We start from the raw sequence: 20,966 nt of genomic DNA, 5'->3' as shown, positions 1-20,966 counted from the left end.
CCGTCTACGGTAGACAGTCTACCCATTCTAATAGAATCTCCATTACTATCTCCGCGGCATCATGTACGGCGCTTCGTGTGTGTCGACGCATACCACGCTAAGGTCGCGTACGCTAACCGCCGTCGCCAAATAAAATGCTATATCTGCCTTTCAGTGTATGTACATACATACATACATACCATGATAGCGCCCCTTGAGTTTAGGATCAGTTCCCTATGGTCCCCTTCTTCCTTAGTTCGTGAGTAACACCATCTGGAATTAAATCTAACCTCAAATTTATCGGAGCTTGCCCAAAGTGGGCCTTTAATTTTCTATATTTTTAAATGAAACTGGTAATGTAACAAATAAATAATATATAATTATAAATCTAATTAAGTGATATAAAATATTTATTTATGATTTTTATTAAATTACAGTTTAGACGTAAAAGTAATGGTGTAGTACTCCATAACATTGAATTATCCTGATTTCAAAGAACAGCATTTATAATGTGCTCGACAGAATATATGGAGCTGAAGGTATCAAAATTTAAATAATTAAAGTAGAATTAAGTGAACAGCATGCATTTTTTTGTCATTGCAGCATATCGATAAATTATTGCAATGTGGCATCTGTTATGAGTATATGGACACTAGTGTAATAACTTCTTGCTCTCACAGTTGTAAGTATTTTAATGAAAGAAAAGTCTATGCTAGTGATATTTATGCATTTGTTCTGTATATATTGTATGTTTTATTTTTAGATTGTTCTTTGTGCATTAGAAAATACTTGCATTACAAAACTCAATGTCCAACCTGTTCCGAGGAAACCTTTGAAAAAGACTTACGAAAAAATAAGCTCTTGGATGAAATTATCATTCATTATTTGAATTTTAAAGAAAAATACGACAAGAAAGTTTATCATGAAAAACTGTTAAGTGCAAAAAATGCTGATTCTGAGAGTGCGTGCTTCTTAAATGATTTTGAATGTAAAAAAGAACAAGATGTTCCTGATGCAATTGCAGTATCTCACAAAACGTTGAACAGTCCAACGCTCTCGATTGGTAACACTACACCTTGCGGCCGGAAGGATTATCAGCAAGATGTGTCCACTCCTAGCACTAGTACAGATCTTAGAATACCTTTAATATTTACGCCGAAAAGTAAAAAAGGTTTTCGAAAAGAAAATTGTTATTTAGTTACATGTCCAGTATGTAAAGTGGAAGTACCCGAAAATAATATAAATAGACACTTGGATGATTGTTTAAAAAGGGACAGTATAAACAATCAACCTAAAAAGTAAGCATTTTATATTCTCTCAAGTTTTTGATACAAAGCACTGTGAATTTAGATGTCTAGAATTTTTAAATATTTTTTTGCAATTTTATCTTTAAACTTGCTTTTTTCAGAAGTGAACCGAAACGTAAACCACTGCCAAAGTTAGTATTAAGTTTAATGAAAGATAATGTCATACGAAAAAAATTAAAAGAGTTAGGTTTGTCGTCTCAAGGAGATAGAAAAGCATTAGAAAATAGGTTACAGAGGTACACAGTTCTTTATAATGCAGAATGCGATAAAACGTATCCTAGACCTGTTTTAGAATTAATTAAGCAGTGTGAAGAAGAAGAAAATTTGGAAAAAAAAGTACCAAAACCGTCGAATGTAAATACTTTATGTTATACATATTAATTCTTGACAATTAATTTAAAATTTTTTTCAGATTTTAATATATAAAATTTTTGCAGAGACTGAATGTTAACAGAAATACAGAACATAATATCATAGAGCAACAGAGAAAAAAATATTGTAAGTATTTTTAAATTACTTGCAAGTAATTAAAATATAAAAATTGTAATTTATTTTAAAATTCTTTTATAGTGGCTACAAATAAGGATTGTTTTGACCAATTAATTGCAAAAATCAAACATGATAACAGTTCGCCAAAAATATCTGTCAAACGTAATATACTAAACAGAAAAAATTCGAACGTTTTACATAATGATTGCGGTACAGAAAATGATTCAACTGTTAAAAACAATCAGAAAACTGAGTTCTTGCCTTTAAGTTCTACTAATTATATTGAGGATTCAGACTCGAACACGTCTTGTCCTTTACAAACGTATTTTTGCGAAAATCCCACAAACTTTCTAGCTGTCGAATTAGGTTCCTCGTTTAATGATTCCACTGATCAATGTGTTATCAATCATGATATTTCAAACAATGTACATAAAACTAGTTATGATGCATTTAACTTTACTCTAAAAATAGAAAAGGCTGAGAAAGCATCTGACAATACTGTAATACATGAGGAAGTAAAACAATGTAATATTTTAGAAAATGAAATAGATACTGCCAGCGAGAGAAATGTTTCGGCAGATACTAAAATGGGAAAAAAAAATGAAGAAAACAAAATATTTAAAAGAAATGGAAACAGCACGAAATCACGTTCAACTAATTGTGCTGCATATTCGGAATCTAAAAATAGATGGGCACAAGACTTAGGCAATCAAGATGTAGTCTTATTTGAAGATATTTTAAATTCTGTAGAAGATAGTGACAATACCGATATTCAGGAAGATTATGGTAAATAAATCTCTAATACTTAAAATATCTAAATAAAATTATCTTTTTTACTTGTTTTCTTAGCTTAGAATAATGTGAAATTTTCATTAAAAAGTTTTAATGTTTATAGAGAATTCAAAGCAATTAAATAAAACAATGGAGAATTATGTTTCCAGCAACGAAAAATTCGAAAAAGAAAACATGAAGGTATTGAATAAAGATTTGACAACTCGGACTCTTCGAAAACGAGAACGTGGAATGGTATTTGCATTAAGCGATGAAGAAAGTATTGCAGATGGAAGAATAAATATTAAAAAGTTATCCCGAAATGGCCTTAGTGAAGCTAATGGATTTAACAATGGAAATCTTGACGAAATTGTGCGGGATGAAGAAAATTTACAAAGTGAAAAGGAGGAATCACCGATAATTCGAACGAATAATATACGTAATTTTATGAGAAAATCTCTTAGATTGAGAAATAAAAAAATTAGCAATGTAAGTTGAATAATGGAACTAAAATACCTGAATTATGAAAATACATCATTATATCTTGTTAACTATTATAAAGTAAAATAAAAAAAGAAAATTATTAAATTAAGTAATATTTTGAATATTCAATTATACATATATATTTCTATATATGTATAATTGAATACATATATACATATATATATATATATATTTCTTGTATCTATAGTGCCTTTAATACGAAGCAAAAATATAAAATATACATATAATACCCCAAGTATAATGAATTAAGTTTTATTTAAAATTTAAAATACACTTTTTTTAAATTACACTTTATTGTGAGATACACACCGAACCACGCGTTCTCTGTTTATTTTCAGATTTTCAGACGTTCCGCGAACGGATGCGTTAATTAAGAGCGCGGTAATGAGATGCGTGACGTGACGGGGGCAGGGCAATTGTCGGCCCTCTGGTGGCGTCCCTCCCAAGCGGAGAGGTCCGTCGAGTGTGGCTGAATCTGAATACGCTTTGAGATATGCTGCATATCGTGCCGCGTTGGGGTTAACCGCGATTCTATCGTGCATCGTTCCGCCGAAGGTATACCGTCGAACGCTCGACAACGCAAGGATCACGGGAGTCAGCGACGGCCGCGAGGGTTGTCCTCAGCCGCGAGGAGCGAACACGAGGTCGCAACGACCCTCTCGGCGACACGTCGCACCCGTGCGCCGTCTCGCCCTCCTGTCCCTCCCGCGAGAACCGTCCCAATTCGTAAAAAGAATTCCGTTGGAGGACCACGAGTGAACGTGGGATCCTCGACGTGATTCTGCGAGATGTAACACTGGGAACCGCCTCCGGTTGCGAAACTATCACCTCGGATGAATGTCAGACACATATGTCGCGAACACGTCTCACGACGTGACACTTGTTTGCATCTCGTTAAATTTGCGTAATTCGGTCCGCGAATCGTGCCTCTTTTGGATTACGCTTGAAATGTAGCACTTGTAAATTGTAATATGTAGATATAAGTGGTACAGACGTTAACGCACGTTCTTGTTTACAGGAAGGAGCAGAGTAAGACAGAGAGGAGCAGGAAGATCGTAGAATGCATTGTTTCTGAAAAATAGATACGATTGGCAATGACTGGGGATGGACTGAGATTATCATAATTTTGTCTATATTGAGACTAAGGTATGTTTCTTTAATGATACTTTTTATGCAATGCTACATGTATTTTAAACCATTGAAAATATCTTTCAGATCTGCCTTTTCCTCCATTATGCTGATTTTGAAAGTGCTTACTTCAATTGAAAATGGCTCAATTTTAGAAAAAATTATATCCATTAATAAATCCATAAATAAAAAATGGTGATAGATTAGTCATGTGCCTTTATTTTTGGTATTTCTATTTTTTACTATGACAGTAAGTATGTTGTTATAAAAAATATTGATTATTTAAATTTTATAAACTATTGTTATAAATAAATGATGTAACAAATAAGTTTTTTTTTTTATAGGAAAGGTCTTGACACATTTTAAAGGAAAAGGTGGATGTGATAAATATAAATTGTTTGCCTGTGCAACCATACATACCAAAAGATGGATAGCTCTGAGTATGAAATGGTTAGAAACATGACTCTTCTCTTCTTTTTTGAAAGACTGATGGACAAAGGTGGCCCGCGTACATTGCACGATTTAAGTTGCCAGTTTGGCGCTAAAGGATTTACAAAGGAAATGCGTCAAATAGCAGGAGGATCGCAAAGTGGCCTTAAGAAATTTCTGGCGCAATATCCAGCACTTTTTTTGATCGACGGCGACTATGTGTCCGTCAACACGTTTCAAACAATTGTGGAAGAGGAGAGTGGAAATAATTCCGGTAAACGCGACTACGCCCGCGAGGCTGTAGAATACTTTACGAATAAGTTATTGCAATACGGAGTAGGCACTGAGGTGCCAATTAAGAGCCTCTTGGGTCATCGATCGCAAGCCTCACCAGAGGTTAGACATATATCCGGTCAGCACTATAAAGAATTTCGTGATTTTCTCTCAAAGTATCCTGATGCATTCGTTGTAACGGAAGATAATGTAATATTGAAACAATATGAAGGCATGAAACCAGAACCATTTCATGAATTAGAACCAGATATCCCGATAGATCCAGATGTCACAGCGAAATTGATGAACTTTTTCTGCGCTTGTATTGAACAAAAAGGTCCAATTCTCATAGATCAATTATTCAGCACCGTCAATGAGAAGTTCTCTCATGAAAGTTGGACGAGTATATTCAAGACCCCGCAAGATTTGTCTACTTTTATAAAAATGTTTCCGGACGCTTTCCACGTGCAAACCAATCTAGTGACGTTGATAGGTCGACCGAAATTGGTGATGGAACCCGCGGCTGCGAAAATAAAGACTACGAGTAGCAGTCAGCGTAATCAGAGCAACAATGTAGCTCACACAAACAATGCAGTGCCGATCATTCCAGCAAACAAGATTCAACTCTCCCAGCCACTTTCGGATCGATTGGAAAACGTTTGTAATAACGCTACGTCTCAACCCAATTCGCTACAAAACTCATGCACATCACCGTCTCTTGAGAGCAATAACAATTCACCGCCCGTGAGTTTACAGCAGCAGTCTCTAAAACAAAGATTTAATACAATCGTTATGAGAACTTTAGCAGATAACACGGAACGAGATCGCAATCTGCAAACCGCCCAGATGGGTGATGCATGGAAATTAAAGGTGCTACAACAGACCAGGGTAATTGCGACTCCACGAGAAAGTCTTCAAATTGTAGAAGAAATAATAAATCCTCGAATGCCTTCCTCTGACGGCAAGGTGGTCGTCTCTTTTGATTGCGAGGGCATAAATCTTGGCGTTAAAGGACAATTGACTCTTGTACAAATTGGTACAATGAGTGGTTTCGCATATGTGTTCGATTTGGTCACGTGCCCGAGGCTTATTCAAGCTGGGGGTGTTCAGAAGTTACTGGAGCATCCTAATGTTGTTAAGGTAAAAATATGCATAAAATAAATGTTGTAACAAATAACAATATATAACAGATATACATAATTATTTTAGATAGATAGTCAATTGCACTTTAAACTTAAAAACTTGTATTAATTTTTACAGGTGATTCATGATTGTAGAAATGATAGTGTCAATTTGTACAATCAATTTAAGATTACGTTAACGAATGTTTTTGATACACAGGTATTTAATATTCTTTGGATTTTTTGAATAACATTAAATTGATATATTTAAATATAAAATAATAATACTTTTTCAAGGCTGCGCACGCAGTTCTTCAATTTCAAGACACAGGAAAACCTGTGTACAAAGTTAAAAACGTAAATTTGAATACCTTATGCGATCATTATGGTGCTCCGTGTAATCCGTTGAAAGAGCAATTAAAAAATATTTATCGCAAGGATCAACGTTATTGGTCTCGACGACCCCTGACTCGCGACATGTTGATTTATGCGAGCAGCGATGTTTTAAGTCTTGTACCTCAAGTTTATAATGCTATGTCTAGGTAAAGTTTTATTTCATATTAACAATTTTTATAAATGACAAATATTTTTTACGACCAACGGGCTGCTAGTATAGTGTATTAACGATATTTTTATGTTATTAACAGACTTATAAAGCCGGAAGTACAAGGACTTTTTGCAGAGCTGTGTGAAGAACAAATCCAAATGCACATAAGACCGTTAGATGTAAAAGCACGTAAGAAGCAGCGTAAGGTCGAGACTGAAGTGGCAGATTTAAAAAAAAGAATGGAAGAAGCTACAAATAAAAATATTGTACTAAGTAACCGTGAGATTCGACTTCTACGTTATTTGGATCTTACGGAAGATGAAAAAGAAAAGCTCAAAGGAAGTTATAAAGTTGCTAGAAAATTGGAAAAGCTAGAAAATTTGGGCCAGGATAAGGGTGATAGCAGTGATGACGACGACGAGGATAAAACGGACGATCATGAGTATCAGAGCTTAGAAAGCTACACATCAGAAAATTCTCACTCTGGTAAAGTATCAAAATGACAATTTTGGCCAGCATTTAATATGCAAATTTATTAAAAATTATAAAATATAAACTCTTATTAATCAGTTGTATTTAATAAGTATAATTCGACAATTTAAAAATCAATTTTTAGGTGGCATATTATCGCCACGAAATGCCGATACTCCAAGTCTAACTGAATCAATGCAAATGGTGGATGAAATACTTTCGGACGGTAGGATGGACAAATTGGAAAAAATTGAAAAACTGGAAGCCATACTATCAGCTGTTACTAGCTCTGCGACTGAACAGCTTTCCACTAACAATACGGATGCGTCGCCTATTAAATGCGTCTGCATGTGTCAAGACAATCCGCGGACGAATCGCCAGTCCGCTGGTATCAATGTGGCTTGTCAAACGCTTAGCACAGGTGATATAGTGTTTACTAGAGTTTTTGTCAGCGAAGAGGAAAAAGAAAGAGTAAGATTATTGAATTCGCCAAAAAAGTAGGTATTACAGCTGCTGTGAAAGTAGTAGAAAAGTTGCCATTTATAGGTTTTTTTTTTTTTAATAAAACGGAACGATTGCATAAAAGAATTAAGTAGTTGAAATTTATCTATTTTATGTAATATACATATATACTATATGACAAAATTCACAGGGCAGAAGTGGCGAAACTCACAGAATGTTTTCTGACATGTCTGCTCTTTTTAAAAGTGTCTTAAATGGATAGGCCTTGTTATACATCCCTTTCCAGGTCTGATGGTATAACGATCAGATATATGGAAAAAGGTTGTTAATTTTAATATGAGTTACGTGTTTAAAGATTATCTTTCTTTTACGGGCGTTTAAGAAAGACCAAATCGTTTTAATGACAAAAATAAAACAACAAGCATGAACAAAATTTTAATAGCCACAAATCTTATAATTTATAATATTGCAGTTTTTTATGTTTGCTTCGGGATTAAACTGCTAAAGTTTTTTTAATATATATTTTTAACATTACTTTTTAATCCGTTAGACAAAATATGATGTATACATGTACAAATATTAACAGAAGAATCGTATTATTTATATAAGAATAATGATTACTGACGCTTTTGGCGTTGCGAAATTCATAGAACACATATCTCATGCTTGTAAAATATTTTTTATGTGAAGTACTGCATTAAAATCGCTAATTTTTAAATATATGGCCTAATTTACATCATTTATTACAAGGGCCGATAAATTGTCGGCTATAGTAGAGTATACGACTGTCTAATATTGTCTAAACAAATGCTTTCTTCTGCAGTATTTAAGCTTATGCACGTAAAATAAATTTATGCAGACTTCTTCCTTACATCGATTACAAATATAACTTATTTTCGTATATAGCTATACAAGTGCCAACTTAATATAGAATATATACAATAAAAAGATTAATACATTTTATATTTGTATTTAATTATGTGTTTGGTAAATAATTATGTTCGCACTTCCAGTGAATTAATAATCTGATAGAATTAAATAAAATATACGCATTATTCATGTTGCATATATAGATCTGCATTTATAGTCTTCTAATAACATATCATTAATAAGTAAACTGCCAGCGAGAAAAGTGACGATTTTAAGAGATCTAAATAAAACATTGTCATTGTAAATTATCAGTGTTTTTAGTGCAATACTTTACAGATGGACAGATAATACACAGTATCGACCGTGTATTTCTTTTTCAAGAATATTCTAAAAAATGTATAGTTGAGAGACAAGTTATGTAAGCGCAAATCATTGACACGCAAACCATTGACACGTTCTCATTTATTATCAATTGAGAGGCTCAACTAGTATCAAATTGTTCTATTATCTCGTATTTAAATAAATATATATATATATATATATATATATATATATCAAATACACTCGAAGTTACTATATCTAATTAGTATATAATATGTATGTTTTTTTGGTCTAATCAAAACGCCGACTACTAGCAATATTTTTATAAAAAAATTTTTTAAGAATGTAAGATAAACACATTAAATGTTTTCTATTATAGTGTTTTAATGAAAATGTTTGATTATGATACTTCGTTATTTAATTGAAAAAGAAAGTAATAAAAAGATAATGCTTATGTCGAAATATCTTTGTTGGTGAATGTGGGACTGCGTTGTTACTAGAAAGTGCAATTTTGGTTCATTGCAAAAATATATTTTATGTTCGAATTATTATTCTGATAACTATTTGCGTGCATTATTTTATATTAGAATTTCCAAAATTTTACACGTGTGTATTTGCTAATTGCGAACAATTCTCGATTCTGTAGAAATTTTATTTAGAGGGTATACTCGTACTTTATATATAAATTATATTTAGAATGAAAACTTGACGGGATGAAAATATAAAGCAATATCTTATAAGAATATAAAACAGTAATACATCCTTAGGCTTGGGTTTAATTTTACTCTCGTTATGGTCTCTTTTAAGTGCCTTCTGTTAGTCCTCTAATATATATTGTAATAAAAATTTTTATAAATATGTAATATTTATTATATATTTATAAATTTTACACATACACAAATTTATTTGTATATTAATCATTAATAATTTTATTCCCTGCACTCATATAATATATTAACTTCCGGATAATCGTTTATGAGTTTATTACGAGTTCTATTTTGATTTTTATTAATTTTGATTATGAAACTTGTAAATTCAATAAACATAACAAAAAACTACGAATACTTTTAATAAATTAATTATAAAACTAAATCTATAATCTATAAATGAGATGAGTGCTGAGGATTAATAAAAATATTGTACAGCTTTTGATTAATAATAATATAGTTTGCAAATTTATTCATTGGCTTGCTTTGATTCACTCTGATTTTCAGAAAAGAAAACACTTCAATGCCATTTATTATTTATTAATATACATTTTCTTTTCTAATTGTCTGGGTGATTCAATTTTTATTAGTGATATTTTAAAGGTGGATTAAAAAGGTCTAAATTGTTTTATAACGTAATTATATTACAAGGCATAGTAGTAATTATATTTAAAAAATAAGAAACATCTACAAAAATATTTATAAGAAAAAATAATATAGGAAACGTGCTGATTTATATAATTAACAATGACTAATTTGTTGTATACAGATGCGAAGTAAAGTCTAAAACAAATATACGTAATAAAAAATATTTAAAAAAGTATGCATTTTTATTTCGTTATTGAACAATTTTGATTAGTTAAATGAATACTTTTATACTCCTAATCGGCGCTATGTCAGATATCCCATATATGCTAAATATTAATTATAAATTGTACCGATACCGAATTTCAAAACCTTGAATCAGTAGTACGAACAAGGCAGATTATGTTTTATCTAATCATGAAAATAATAAATCCCGTTCAAAGTGGTTATCACCTCGGTACTTTGGAGGTCTGTAAAAATTTTTTTTCTAACGAAAAGAAATCTAATTATTAATATTTATTGTCTCTCTTTGCTTTTAATATACATGTATAATAAAATGTTAATTTGAAGTTGCCGCGACTTGGAGTCAAAATAGCGGACCAATGCGATAATCTAATAAATCGAATCATGGCTCGCGAATGCTCACGGAGTATGCGCAAATAGTCACGTAACAGATGTGTCAGAGGTAACAATTTATCTAACCTCGTGAGTATGAACTTTTTGTTTTTTTAATGTTAAAAAGCGACAATTTTAAATTTTAGATTCATTGTCTACGTGTAAAAGATTACAGAAAAACCAAATTTTGAAGAGATTAGCGTGGTGATCTGTTTTCTTCAGATTTACGAATTTTAATAGTTATGGTTAAATTTTATCTTATTTGATATTTCAGATTATCCTGAAAAGAAATTGGTGAAATATGTTGTCTTCTACCGTATTAAATGTTATAAGTAGAAGTATTTCTACGTCAACTTTTAAAAATCAGATAATTAAATTATCTCGATTAAGAGTAGTAGACAACAGTGAAATAGGAAGACAAGCTATGATGGAAGGTAAACCACCACGATGTATACATGTCTACAATAAATTAGGAGTGGGATATATAGGTGAGATGTAAAAACGTAATACTGTACGAAAAAAGTACTTTCCTTTATAGAATTGTATTAATTCGAACATTGTTGTATTAATTATTTAGGGGATAGAATTTTAGTTGCGATAAAAGGTGAAAAGAAAAAGGGCATTTTAGTTGGATTAAAGCAGAAGCAATCACCAAAAATTCCCAAATTTGATAGCAACAATCTGGTACTCATAGATGACAATGGAACACCTCTAGGTACAAGGATACAGGTGCCTATTCCACACATACTCCGGACAAAAATGAAAGAGAAGACTCATACTAAAGGAGCAGATTATACTAAACTGATTGCAATAGCATCCAGATTCGTGTAGTCATATTTATATATGTGTGTGTTTTTATATGTATGTGGGTATACTTTAGTAAAATGTTAATATTGCAATTTTATTTGTGTAAAATACCATCTGTCCAAATTTATTGCTCTGGTACATCCAATTATAAGTTGATAGTAAGTAAAGTTTAAGTGAAGATTGGACATGAAGTAAATCCTAATATTTTAAAATTGAGTAACATCTAGTTCTTGTTTAATTACAGCTATATATTGAGCACAATTGTGCACGAGATATTGTGACTCGATTACATTCAACATTGATCATTTATACAGTGATTTTGGTTATGAATTTAGGAAATTAATTAAATAAATGTTAGGCTTTTCTTTCGTGAGATATTTATTTCATTCAATATCGAATTGCTTAGAGGCTTGCAGAAGGGAACGGTCAGCATCAACAATAAATGCACTCGTCGGACAATAGACAATATGTGTTTATTTAATAGCCTCGCTATATGGATACTTATACGAGTTGTCGCTCTAACAGATCGCTGCCTACAACGTGACGGCCGAATTTTATTGTGCCTGGCCCTACTATCCTTATTGTGCTTGAATCTATGATGGGTCGTCGTCTCATTTTTACATGGTTATTTAGGATTTTCTTCCTCGTTACCTCACACACCATCGGTTGTCAACTAACAAGAGTGGATTATACTCGTCGCTTTTGTAAGACATCGCGTTTGACGAAATCGGTAATCGTAGTGATCCGTTGCTGCTTGATGGTCGACGAATCGCTATACTGATTAGAATTCATCGAGTAACATTTTTTATACTTTTAATTCTTTGCATTTGTATCAATAAAATATAGTTGTGATTTTCCCGCGTGTATAATATGTGCATACATATTTTTTTTTTTTTTTCTAATTTAATACATGTAAATTTATTTAGACGAAATACGGCAATTATAGAGAACTAGCAATTATCCAAATAAGATACTCGTCAATAGAAAAATTAATAGATCTATGTAACACGCAAAGAAAACAATCTTATCGCAATTACCGCATTCATCGTAGTAAATGCATCTAAAGACACAAATTTGTCTTTACGGAATACGAAATTTTTTTTGCTTTGTTCTTTTTTTTTTTTTGCGATTGTACATCTTGTTATTGCAGAAACGGATCGTCGTGCCGAATTTTGTCGTGAGTTCCGTTTCGGAGCTTTATTTATTCGCGCAAAGTCATGTGTACACCGAAAGGCAGATGTGGCATTTGCTGCGGCGAGCGGCGACGGCGGCTGGCGTACGTGACTTTCCCCATTCTCGGCCGCCGAGTACGGGGAGGTGTAGGAGGCCGCGTTCTCCCTCAGTTCTCTGTGGCCGGTGCCACGCAACACATCTACGCGCGTGCTTCGTGTGAGATTCGACGCACCCCGCGCCAAGATCACGTACGCTAGCCGCCGTCGCAGCACCACGAACGCCACTTCTGACGGTGAGCACACATACGTGCTTGTGCAGACTTCATTATAATATTATTATTATTATTATTATATATTTTGCATAATGTCCATACATTGCTTCTCAAAAGCACATTACGCAATTTCCACGAGGTCAAACGACATCATTCGCGATATCTCACTGCTGGGTATTCACCCCGTCGTCCTTTCCGTACCTTATCAACACGTTTCTCTCATTCTGTTGAGTTTATTCACTTATGAAAGCGTTATCTTTAAAGCTAAGTCGACCGAGTGTGAATGAAAAAAGACCCGTAAATTTCTTTCTCTCGTTTAAAAAAAAAAAGTTTCCCTTGATGTTGAATAAAATTGTTATTACACTTTTACAATTGTACAGTATACATTTGCGTAACAAATACATCGGGTGAGATTTTAGTGCGACGTGTGAGAGGACGACGGTGTAACCGTCCACGATTCCGAAGCGTTAAAAATCAAAAGATCTCAGATACACACAAATATTTCACAGACATACTACATCTTACTTTGTATGTCCACTAACGACTTGCTCCTTTTCTCCATTTCTTCTTTCTTTTTTTTTCTTTCTCTCTTTCTCCTTTTTTCTTTTTTTTTTCTTTTTTCTTTTTTGTTATTTTTACTTTTTACGACAAACGTGACTCGTTATATAATGGCACACAGCATGGCAGTTGCAACAATGTATTTCAATAAACTGTTACTTTAATTAGCTTATCTCTTAACTTACTTCAGTAAACCTTATATTTCTAGTTTCGTCGCACTTTTCATTATAATCTGACATCTTTTCTTTTCCTTTACGATCGTCATCGATTTCTGCCCGAAAGCCGGAAATCACTGAGGCATAAGAAAAGAAAGGATTCAAAAAGATACAGAAATTCGAACGTGAGGACAGCTTCCGCGATTTCCGGCGAATTAAGCGCGATACTTGCTTGCGATATACGCGTGCCTAATTAATTAAGCATTCGTAAGGACTAGGCGAAACAAGATTTGTTTCACTCGTATTCTTGTTCTCTCTCTCTCTCTTTCTCTTTCGCTCTTTTACGCATACTATCAATGCTTACACTTTTGACTTAAATCCCTGTTGTCATATTATTATCATTCGCTTATTAGGTATATACACGCGATCGAAAATTGTATTGCGTCCAAGTATCTTCGAGATTAACGATAAACGTTGCACAATAATAATAATAATCGAAGCGTCCCTCCTTAATGACTTCTCTTTTTATTAAGACTCGTTATCAATTGTTCATTTAGCGATTAAACACGTAGAAACTGGAGAATAGAAAAGGAGCTAGTTAAAATCACGTTGTATCGTTGTTGAGCCTTATCGGATATATGTCTCGATATACGTACGCGTTTCTTTTAATAAGAAATTTTCAATACAGACTATAATAAGGTTATTACGATACAACAAAAAGCAACTAAGTGTCTCTTAATAAAGATCGTCTGTAAATTGTCTTATTTGATTCCTTTTCATCAACGCATGTAATTGCTTTTTTAAATTCGTTTTAATATATCGCTTTGATTATTGTTGTTAACATTTTTGCCACAAATTTTCATTATTTCTTTTAGTTTTATCTTGAAACAGCATCCAATAAGGATTGAGATAACGCCGGTACAACGTTTCTTATAATATTCACATAAAAATCGTATTTTTTTTTTTTTTTTTTTCTTTTTTTTTCTGAGATGGGGGGTATTTTCTTATCGTGGACACTTAACAGTCACGAGTCGAAAAATAATATGAAGATCGTTTTCTTTCATGTCTCGGACTTTTACTCTCGTCTCACGTTACTCTGCAGTCTCGCTTTAGGATCATCTTGAGTGCCATATGAATTAATAAAGTTTGAAGGAAAAATGTCGTTAATAGCTCGATAATAGATAATTTACCAATAATTACATGGAGGAATTTATTATAACAATGCGTCATTGAATTTTATATTTCTCGCGCGCATGCGAATGACACCTCGCGGAGTCCTTAATTATCTTAGGCATAAGAATATATTTAGAAATAAAATATTAGGTATAATTAATAATTTTAATTAATAATTAGTAATAAATAATCATATTTTTCTCAGAAAAATAATAGATTTTAAATGTGAATGAGGTATTACGGAGAAAAGTCAAGTAATAATGAACTCCCTGGTCAACCGGCACACAAAATTCAACCTGCACCTATTATTCTACTTCTAATTACACTTCTAAGAAACTTAGGCATAATCTGTTGCGAAATACAATCGCATCCTCCCATTTCGTTCTCTCGCCCCAACTTTTCACCTGTTTCGACGCGGACGAGAAAAATTCTACGACATCGATTGTACCAAAAGGATTCTCGTGGAGTAATCGGATACCATGTTGCTACTATATATTATACTATTACATTGCGTTAATAGAATCTAATACGTCAACAAGAAATTCGATCCATGGTTTATTTGTGTTTGTCGCATTTCCCGTTCGTGCACGTAACCACACATTCCCTGCGGGTTTTCGCGAAATCGCAAATTACTGAATACATTGAACAACCAAAATATCGAAAGTGATTTTGATTCGATGTCGATAACAGCAATGAAAATTGGATAAGAGTCATGACGCTCTAGAAATGTCGAATGTCGCGTAAAGTTAAAACAAGTATATATTCAGAGTTCGATTGTATTAAAAAATTCTACGTTTGAAAAATAATGCTGCTGATTTTTTTCTTTTTTTTTCAAAGTTGATTCACCACGCGTACAACACATTCATGCTTTAATCACTCGTACCGTGTTAACAATTGTATTAATTAACGATAATATTATTTCTTCTGCTTAGCTATATGACGTAACACGATGATATAGGCTTGATATGACGATGGCACACGTTAATTAATTGTTTATATTTAATTTTCTTCCATCGTTCTTCCTCTCTATCTCACCTTCGATCTCTCGACTCGGTCGACGTAAAAGATATATTTAACGATCACGCTATATTCTTTCTTTTTTTCTTTTTTTTTTTAGACGTAACAGTAATTCTTGTAAAATAAATACGAAACTTACGTGATGTAAAACGTGGACAGTCGTTAAATAGAAAATATAATAATGAAATAACAACAGCTACTCGCTCTCATGAAAATTAGATTATTTCAACAACATGTCATTTCACTAATAAAACTTTTTGTCATCTAACATCTTTATAAAAATATGAACAGTAAGAAAACGCGTTATATAAACTCTTATTGATTCCAGACAGAGAAAATATGTATGGTCCAGATAAGTATCGGTAACTATTAGATTGTCTGTATTTGATTTTCATGGAAAATTCAAACTTAACGTAAATATTTAATTCGCGTTTTCACAATTCATTCACATTGTGATAGTAATTTTAATTATCTCATTTTTGCACATGTATCTACATGAGATTGGAGGTCAGAAGTAAGAGAGGAAGTTGTTTCGCGGTAATGAATACCATTATTCTCTGGTAGAGGTTGTAGCCAAGTATCGCGATTTTTTTACTGATAAAAACGATACATCGTTGAATTAAAATTAAAATTAAAATATATAAACGTAACATTTTTACAAGTCACTTATTACTATTAAGGAACAAAAAGAAAGAAACAATTAAAAAAATTATAGAGATTTTATCTAACACTTGACACGTTAAATAACAAATATCGTATAAATGAAAGAGTGATATTACTTGTTGAATGTATTTTATAGCTCGCGATGCTTCGCTCAAACAAATATCCATACCCAGCGCAACACGTACTTTGATTTCAGCTTATAGTAGGTGTCCTAACGGTTACATATATTAAAGTAGTGTTGATAAGTCTTTTGGGTCTAAATGGTTCCGTAGACGTTTCGTCAAGATGCAAAGAAGCGCCAGAGTTAAACGAATGGTTAAGCCAGCAACAAGAGAAGTGCTGTCGTACCCGCGAAATCCACAAAGGGCTATTCTTTCAAGTATTAACGATAAAATTTTACACTTTCAACATTTTGCAATTTAACCGGCTGCAATGGCAGACGCGACAATATTACCGACGAGCGAGAGCGAATAGTTGAAGAACGTCCCGATAACAATGGTCTTACATCGTTGGTCGCTTTATTACTTTTTGCAATATAACATTCTCACTCGTTATAGTATATCCACAAGAAATAGATTTAGCCTTGTATCAAAAAATGCTGCGACGCATTCGTTGTAATATCGGCATTATAAATATTGCATCGCGCATCGCAGCATCTTGAATCGCTCGCCGGCTAATCTCCACAAGACATTTCAAACCCTTTATATACGTTAAACGTTTTGTACCGTATTTATATGTAACGGTAGCCAGCTGCTGTAAGAAAAAGAAAGGAGAGTGCATTAAATTATCGCGTTACGCGCGTTTAAATGCATTTTGCACAGTGGCCTTTGCGATATTTCATTACATTCTCCTCACACAATATACATAATGACCGTGCATTCTCCGATAGGACAGTCTCGAATAAATGCGATTTTCATTATATATAGCGATATACTTATGCGTGTACACACAATTAATTCCTATCCTATAGTAGTGTATCTTGGGAATAAATATAGGCGTGTAAATAGGAGCTTTCAAGGTATCGCTCGTAACTTTCGGGACAATTGCACGGGTGGAAGAAATAACGTAGGTATTATTTACAAGAGATTTTCTTTAGTGCCTCGGCCACGTTCTCTTGGCTTCCCACGATCTTTCGCAAAAGTATGTCTCGTAAAGCACATTTTTATCGTGCACGTCGCTTAATACACATCCTTCGACCGTATTCTTACAATTGCAATAATTTAATATGCCACTCTTGAGACGATTTATCTACGCTTTTCAATTTTTCTGAATTTCTTAAATATTAAATTTTAAAATCACAGCTACTAGTTTTAAAATGGACCGTCTTCTAGTTAATTTTCATAAAAGTTGGAGAAAAAAAAAAAACAAAAAAAAACACGAAGCCAATTTCGTTGATTAAAAATGCAATATAATTGCAATAATAATAATAATAATAATAAATTGTGACACCCATAACGATTCGAATATCGTTGAGATCAAAGTGAGAAGAAGAATAATTCCTCAACATGTTGTCGGAATAAAATATCAGAAACTGTATCCGTTATATTTCATCTGTAGTAAACCAACGAATGTTATTTGGATTAGATTCCTAGCGGTCTGAAGAAGCCAGCTTCTTGATCTTGACGATTCTTTTAAGCAATATCATGTAGATGAAAATGTCGATTAATGGTGAGAAATGTTGAATAATGACGATGATGATGAAGATGCGTGATGGCACAGGCAGAGGTATTGGCTGTTGCTCACATTAATGGTGTACTGTAGTTTTGCTGTTGTAGTTGTTGTTTCATTTCTTTTTATCATCACTATGTTTCTAAGGATGTTCTATACCCTGCCCCTATGTTTGCAAAAATGTGTATATGTGCGCATAGACTACATTAAGATAACAAAGAGACCGATACTCCGAAATACCGTAGCTGCCCTCGAGTACTTATCTGGTATGTGATGACGTTGTTATACCTGAATGTTCCAACAAACCTAACTGAGCATCTTTCTCGGTAAGAGCCTTTAAAGTTTCACGCCTGCAAACAAGCCACCGATATTACAACAAGTTAATATAAATGTAATATTAAATACGTTTACATACAATACGTTATCGAGACTAAATCATTGAATGTTAAGAGCTCACTTAATTTGGTGTAGTTTCAGAAGCTGACTAGTCCTTTTTTCATTTGATTGAATGAGTTTCTGTTCAGTCTTGAACATCTCGCAGAGAAGCGGTTTACACGTGATACATTTCGCGGCTGAAATAGTTTGCATGATTGCAATTTTCTCCTCCATCTCAGCAATCTGATAACAGAAAAAAAAAAAACAATTCTATTAGCTAAACTAAAATTTTTTTTATCAAAAATATATTATTTTTACTAAGATTATTATTTATTTTAATATAAATGAAACAAGTTCGAAAAAACAAACTTAATTTATTATATATTACAAAGGTTTCCAACTCACTTTTTGATCAGCTTCTGTTCTGAGGTTTTTCTCGTGATTAAATTTTGTCTCAATCTCATCAGTAATAGCGTTACTCCGGCGTAGAGCCGCATCTAACTCCCCTAATTTAAGCTCTCTATCCGCGAGATTTTGTTTCAATTGTAGCTCCAGTCCTTCTTTCTCTTTCAAAGTAGCGATAAGCTCCTCGATCGCAACGTTAATTCTCTCACCAAGAGAAGCCTTTAAAGAATTGACTTCCTCTTCTAACTCCTGCACTCTTTCAGATCTCAATTTAATTTCTTCCTTTAGAGCGTTAATATCCTCCGTCTCGTACAATTCCTCTTCCATTACGACCCTTTCTTTTTCCATTTTCAAAATTATATTTTGCTGTTCAAAGATTTGTTGTTCATATCTCTGGATTCTATTGTCTTTTTCCGAAATATCGTGTCCCATTTCTTTAAGCTTTTGCTCTTTTTCTCGTAAGTCTATTTTTCGATTTTCTTCTTCTTGAATTCTGTTATCCTCTTCCGAAACGGCACACATGTTCTTCATCTCCTGTTCTTTTTCTTTCAATTCACACGTTACTCTATTACCATGTAAAACACTCTTTTCCAGTATCTCTCTGACTAAAAATTTGACATAAACATTAATGTAATGAAAAATACAAAACAATATAATTAAAATAGTTTGAATAAAATGTTGACGACATACCTGGATTAATTTCCTCAAACTTTGACAAATTTTTCAGTTGAAAAATTTGACTCTCAAGCTGACTAATTCTGCACTCTCGATCTTGCAGCTTACGCTTGAGGCCATCGATATCGTGCTCTCTAACGTAATTCTCCAGATTCGTAACCATTTCTTCCAATTCTATAATTCGTGTTCTGTCAATTCCAGGATTCATAAGGTTGTTTATTTGAATCCATTTTTCCATTCTCGTAATATGTTCTTTGTCGAGCGACACCTGATAACGCAAATCACGCATCTCCTTTACGTCTTCCTTGAGAAAGTCCTCAAGCTCTTCTACGGTGTCTTCCAGCTCGGCAATCCGATTGGATTTTTTATCGATCGTCGCCTCGAGATCGCGCATTCTCTGGACGTCCACGTTCTTCTCGAAAACGCTTTCGAGCGATGCTACTTTCTGCTCTAATTCAACAATGTGTCGATTCTTTTCTTCAATCTCCCGCTTCCAAGACTCTTTCACTTTTCCGTTTATCTTCTCATCACTGTCGTTTTTCTTCGAGTTCTTTTTTGTAGCGTGTGGATAATTTTTTAAGAAGCTCTCCACAGTTATTAGTCGTTTTAATGTAAGAATATGCCGATTTTTCGCATTGGGGTTACTGCTATTTTTGCACATCTTTGTTTGCATTTTGATATCCTCGCTCAGCTCATCGTGCCCATTGATATTGTTCTTTAGGTGCTCACAGAATTTTAATTGCTGTTCCAGTTGAAGAATATGTTGATTTATCGTCTCCGTCTCTTCTTTTGGGGATTCATTGAGTTTCGCATCGCCTAATAAATCTTTGCACTTGTCACGTTCCATCTGGAGATTTTCCATTGCATTTTCTAGCTCGAGTATGGCACGGTTCTTCGCTTCTAGCACTTCTCGCCAAGAAGACTCGTCCTTGTTATCCTGAGACTGGCGTGCGTAACGCGTGCCGAAGAGTTTGTTGGCAAAGTGATAAAATGTACGGGATAGCAATCACGGAAACAAAAGCGGAAGCACAGAGGAGGAAATAGAGAGAGATTAAATGTATAATATATGTACGTGTGCATATGCATGTGCATTTTGGTCTGTATACGTGTTTCATCGATCGATGCAAAGAGCGCAAATGAGTCTTTGAGTAATCGCGAAACATCATTCTTGATCTTCGTCACTTTTTCGCGTATATTTAAATTATATCTCTTTGCAATTTTTTTTTTTTTTTTTTTTTGTTGCTTTCTTTTTTCTCTTTGCGTCTGCCGTTCGCCATATTTCCCCTTTCATCCTTTCTTCTTCTTTCGTAATTTAAATTCATATTTATATTTCTATTTACGTGTGTGCATACATATATACAACTACATCTTCCGCGGCCAGGTGAATAATAATTAATATGTATGTACAAATGAATGCGCGTGTATTTGTATTTTTTTTTTGTATGTA

General features: G+C 33.4%; 4 protein-coding genes across 5 annotated transcripts; 3 read left to right on the top strand and 1 right to left on the bottom strand.

The window, feature by feature from the left end:
• Positions 1 to 63: 63 nt before the first annotated feature.
• Positions 64 to 3,281, top strand: LOC139105871 (E3 ubiquitin-protein ligase RAD18). Of its 2 annotated transcripts, none has more exons than XM_070662189.1 (8): positions 64 to 332; positions 417 to 518; positions 583 to 661; positions 743 to 1,277; positions 1,388 to 1,640; positions 1,724 to 1,784; positions 1,857 to 2,561; positions 2,671 to 3,281. In XM_070662189.1, the coding sequence occupies exons 2-8, from the start codon at positions 489 to 491 to the stop codon at positions 3,042 to 3,044; spliced, it is 2,037 nt and encodes a 678-aa protein (XP_070518290.1). In that variant the 5' UTR covers positions 64 to 332; positions 417 to 488; the 3' UTR covers positions 3,045 to 3,281. The 2 variants fall into 2 exon arrangements, with proteins under 2 accessions (XP_070518290.1, XP_070518291.1); XM_070662190.1 differs by having other exon boundaries at positions 2,717 to 2,885.
• Positions 3,282 to 3,470: 189 nt separating this feature from the next.
• Egl (Egl_like_exo domain-containing protein) lies at positions 3,471 to 10,199 on the top strand. Its single transcript, XM_070662187.1, has 8 exons — positions 3,471 to 3,605; positions 4,069 to 4,196; positions 4,266 to 4,428; positions 4,523 to 6,020; positions 6,141 to 6,221; positions 6,299 to 6,543; positions 6,649 to 7,034; positions 7,165 to 10,199. The coding sequence occupies exons 4-8, from the start codon at positions 4,605 to 4,607 to the stop codon at positions 7,518 to 7,520; spliced, it is 2,484 nt and encodes an 827-aa protein (XP_070518288.1). The 5' UTR covers positions 3,471 to 3,605; positions 4,069 to 4,196; positions 4,266 to 4,428; positions 4,523 to 4,604; the 3' UTR covers positions 7,521 to 10,199.
• A 392-nt stretch (positions 10,200 to 10,591) lies between these two features.
• Positions 10,592 to 12,173, top strand: Mrpl14 (mitochondrial ribosomal protein L14). The gene is made up of 3 exons (XM_070662213.1): positions 10,592 to 10,669; positions 10,854 to 11,067; positions 11,157 to 12,173. Exons 2-3 carry the CDS (start codon positions 10,881 to 10,883, stop codon positions 11,408 to 11,410), a joined length of 441 nt encoding a protein of 146 aa, XP_070518314.1. The 5' UTR covers positions 10,592 to 10,669; positions 10,854 to 10,880; the 3' UTR covers positions 11,411 to 12,173.
• Positions 12,174 to 12,269: 96 nt separating this feature from the next.
• Positions 12,270 to 20,839, bottom strand: LOC139105876 (golgin subfamily A member 6-like protein 22). The gene is made up of 4 exons (XM_070662199.1): positions 19,535 to 20,839; positions 18,845 to 19,449; positions 18,522 to 18,682; positions 12,270 to 18,414 (listed from the first exon to the last, which is right to left on the bottom strand). Exons 1-4 carry the CDS (start codon positions 20,379 to 20,381, stop codon positions 18,324 to 18,326), a joined length of 1,704 nt encoding a protein of 567 aa, XP_070518300.1. The 5' UTR covers positions 20,382 to 20,839; the 3' UTR covers positions 12,270 to 18,323.
• Positions 20,840 to 20,966: the final 127 nt, after the last annotated feature.

This window comes from Cardiocondyla obscurior, linkage group LG10 (assembly GCF_019399895.1).
Source record: "Cardiocondyla obscurior isolate alpha-2009 linkage group LG10, Cobs3.1, whole genome shotgun sequence".
Lineage (NCBI taxonomy): Eukaryota > Metazoa > Arthropoda > Insecta > Hymenoptera > Formicidae > Cardiocondyla > Cardiocondyla obscurior.
The sequence above is the reverse complement of the archived record's forward strand: the minus strand, read 5'-3'. Positions and strand labels throughout refer to the sequence as shown.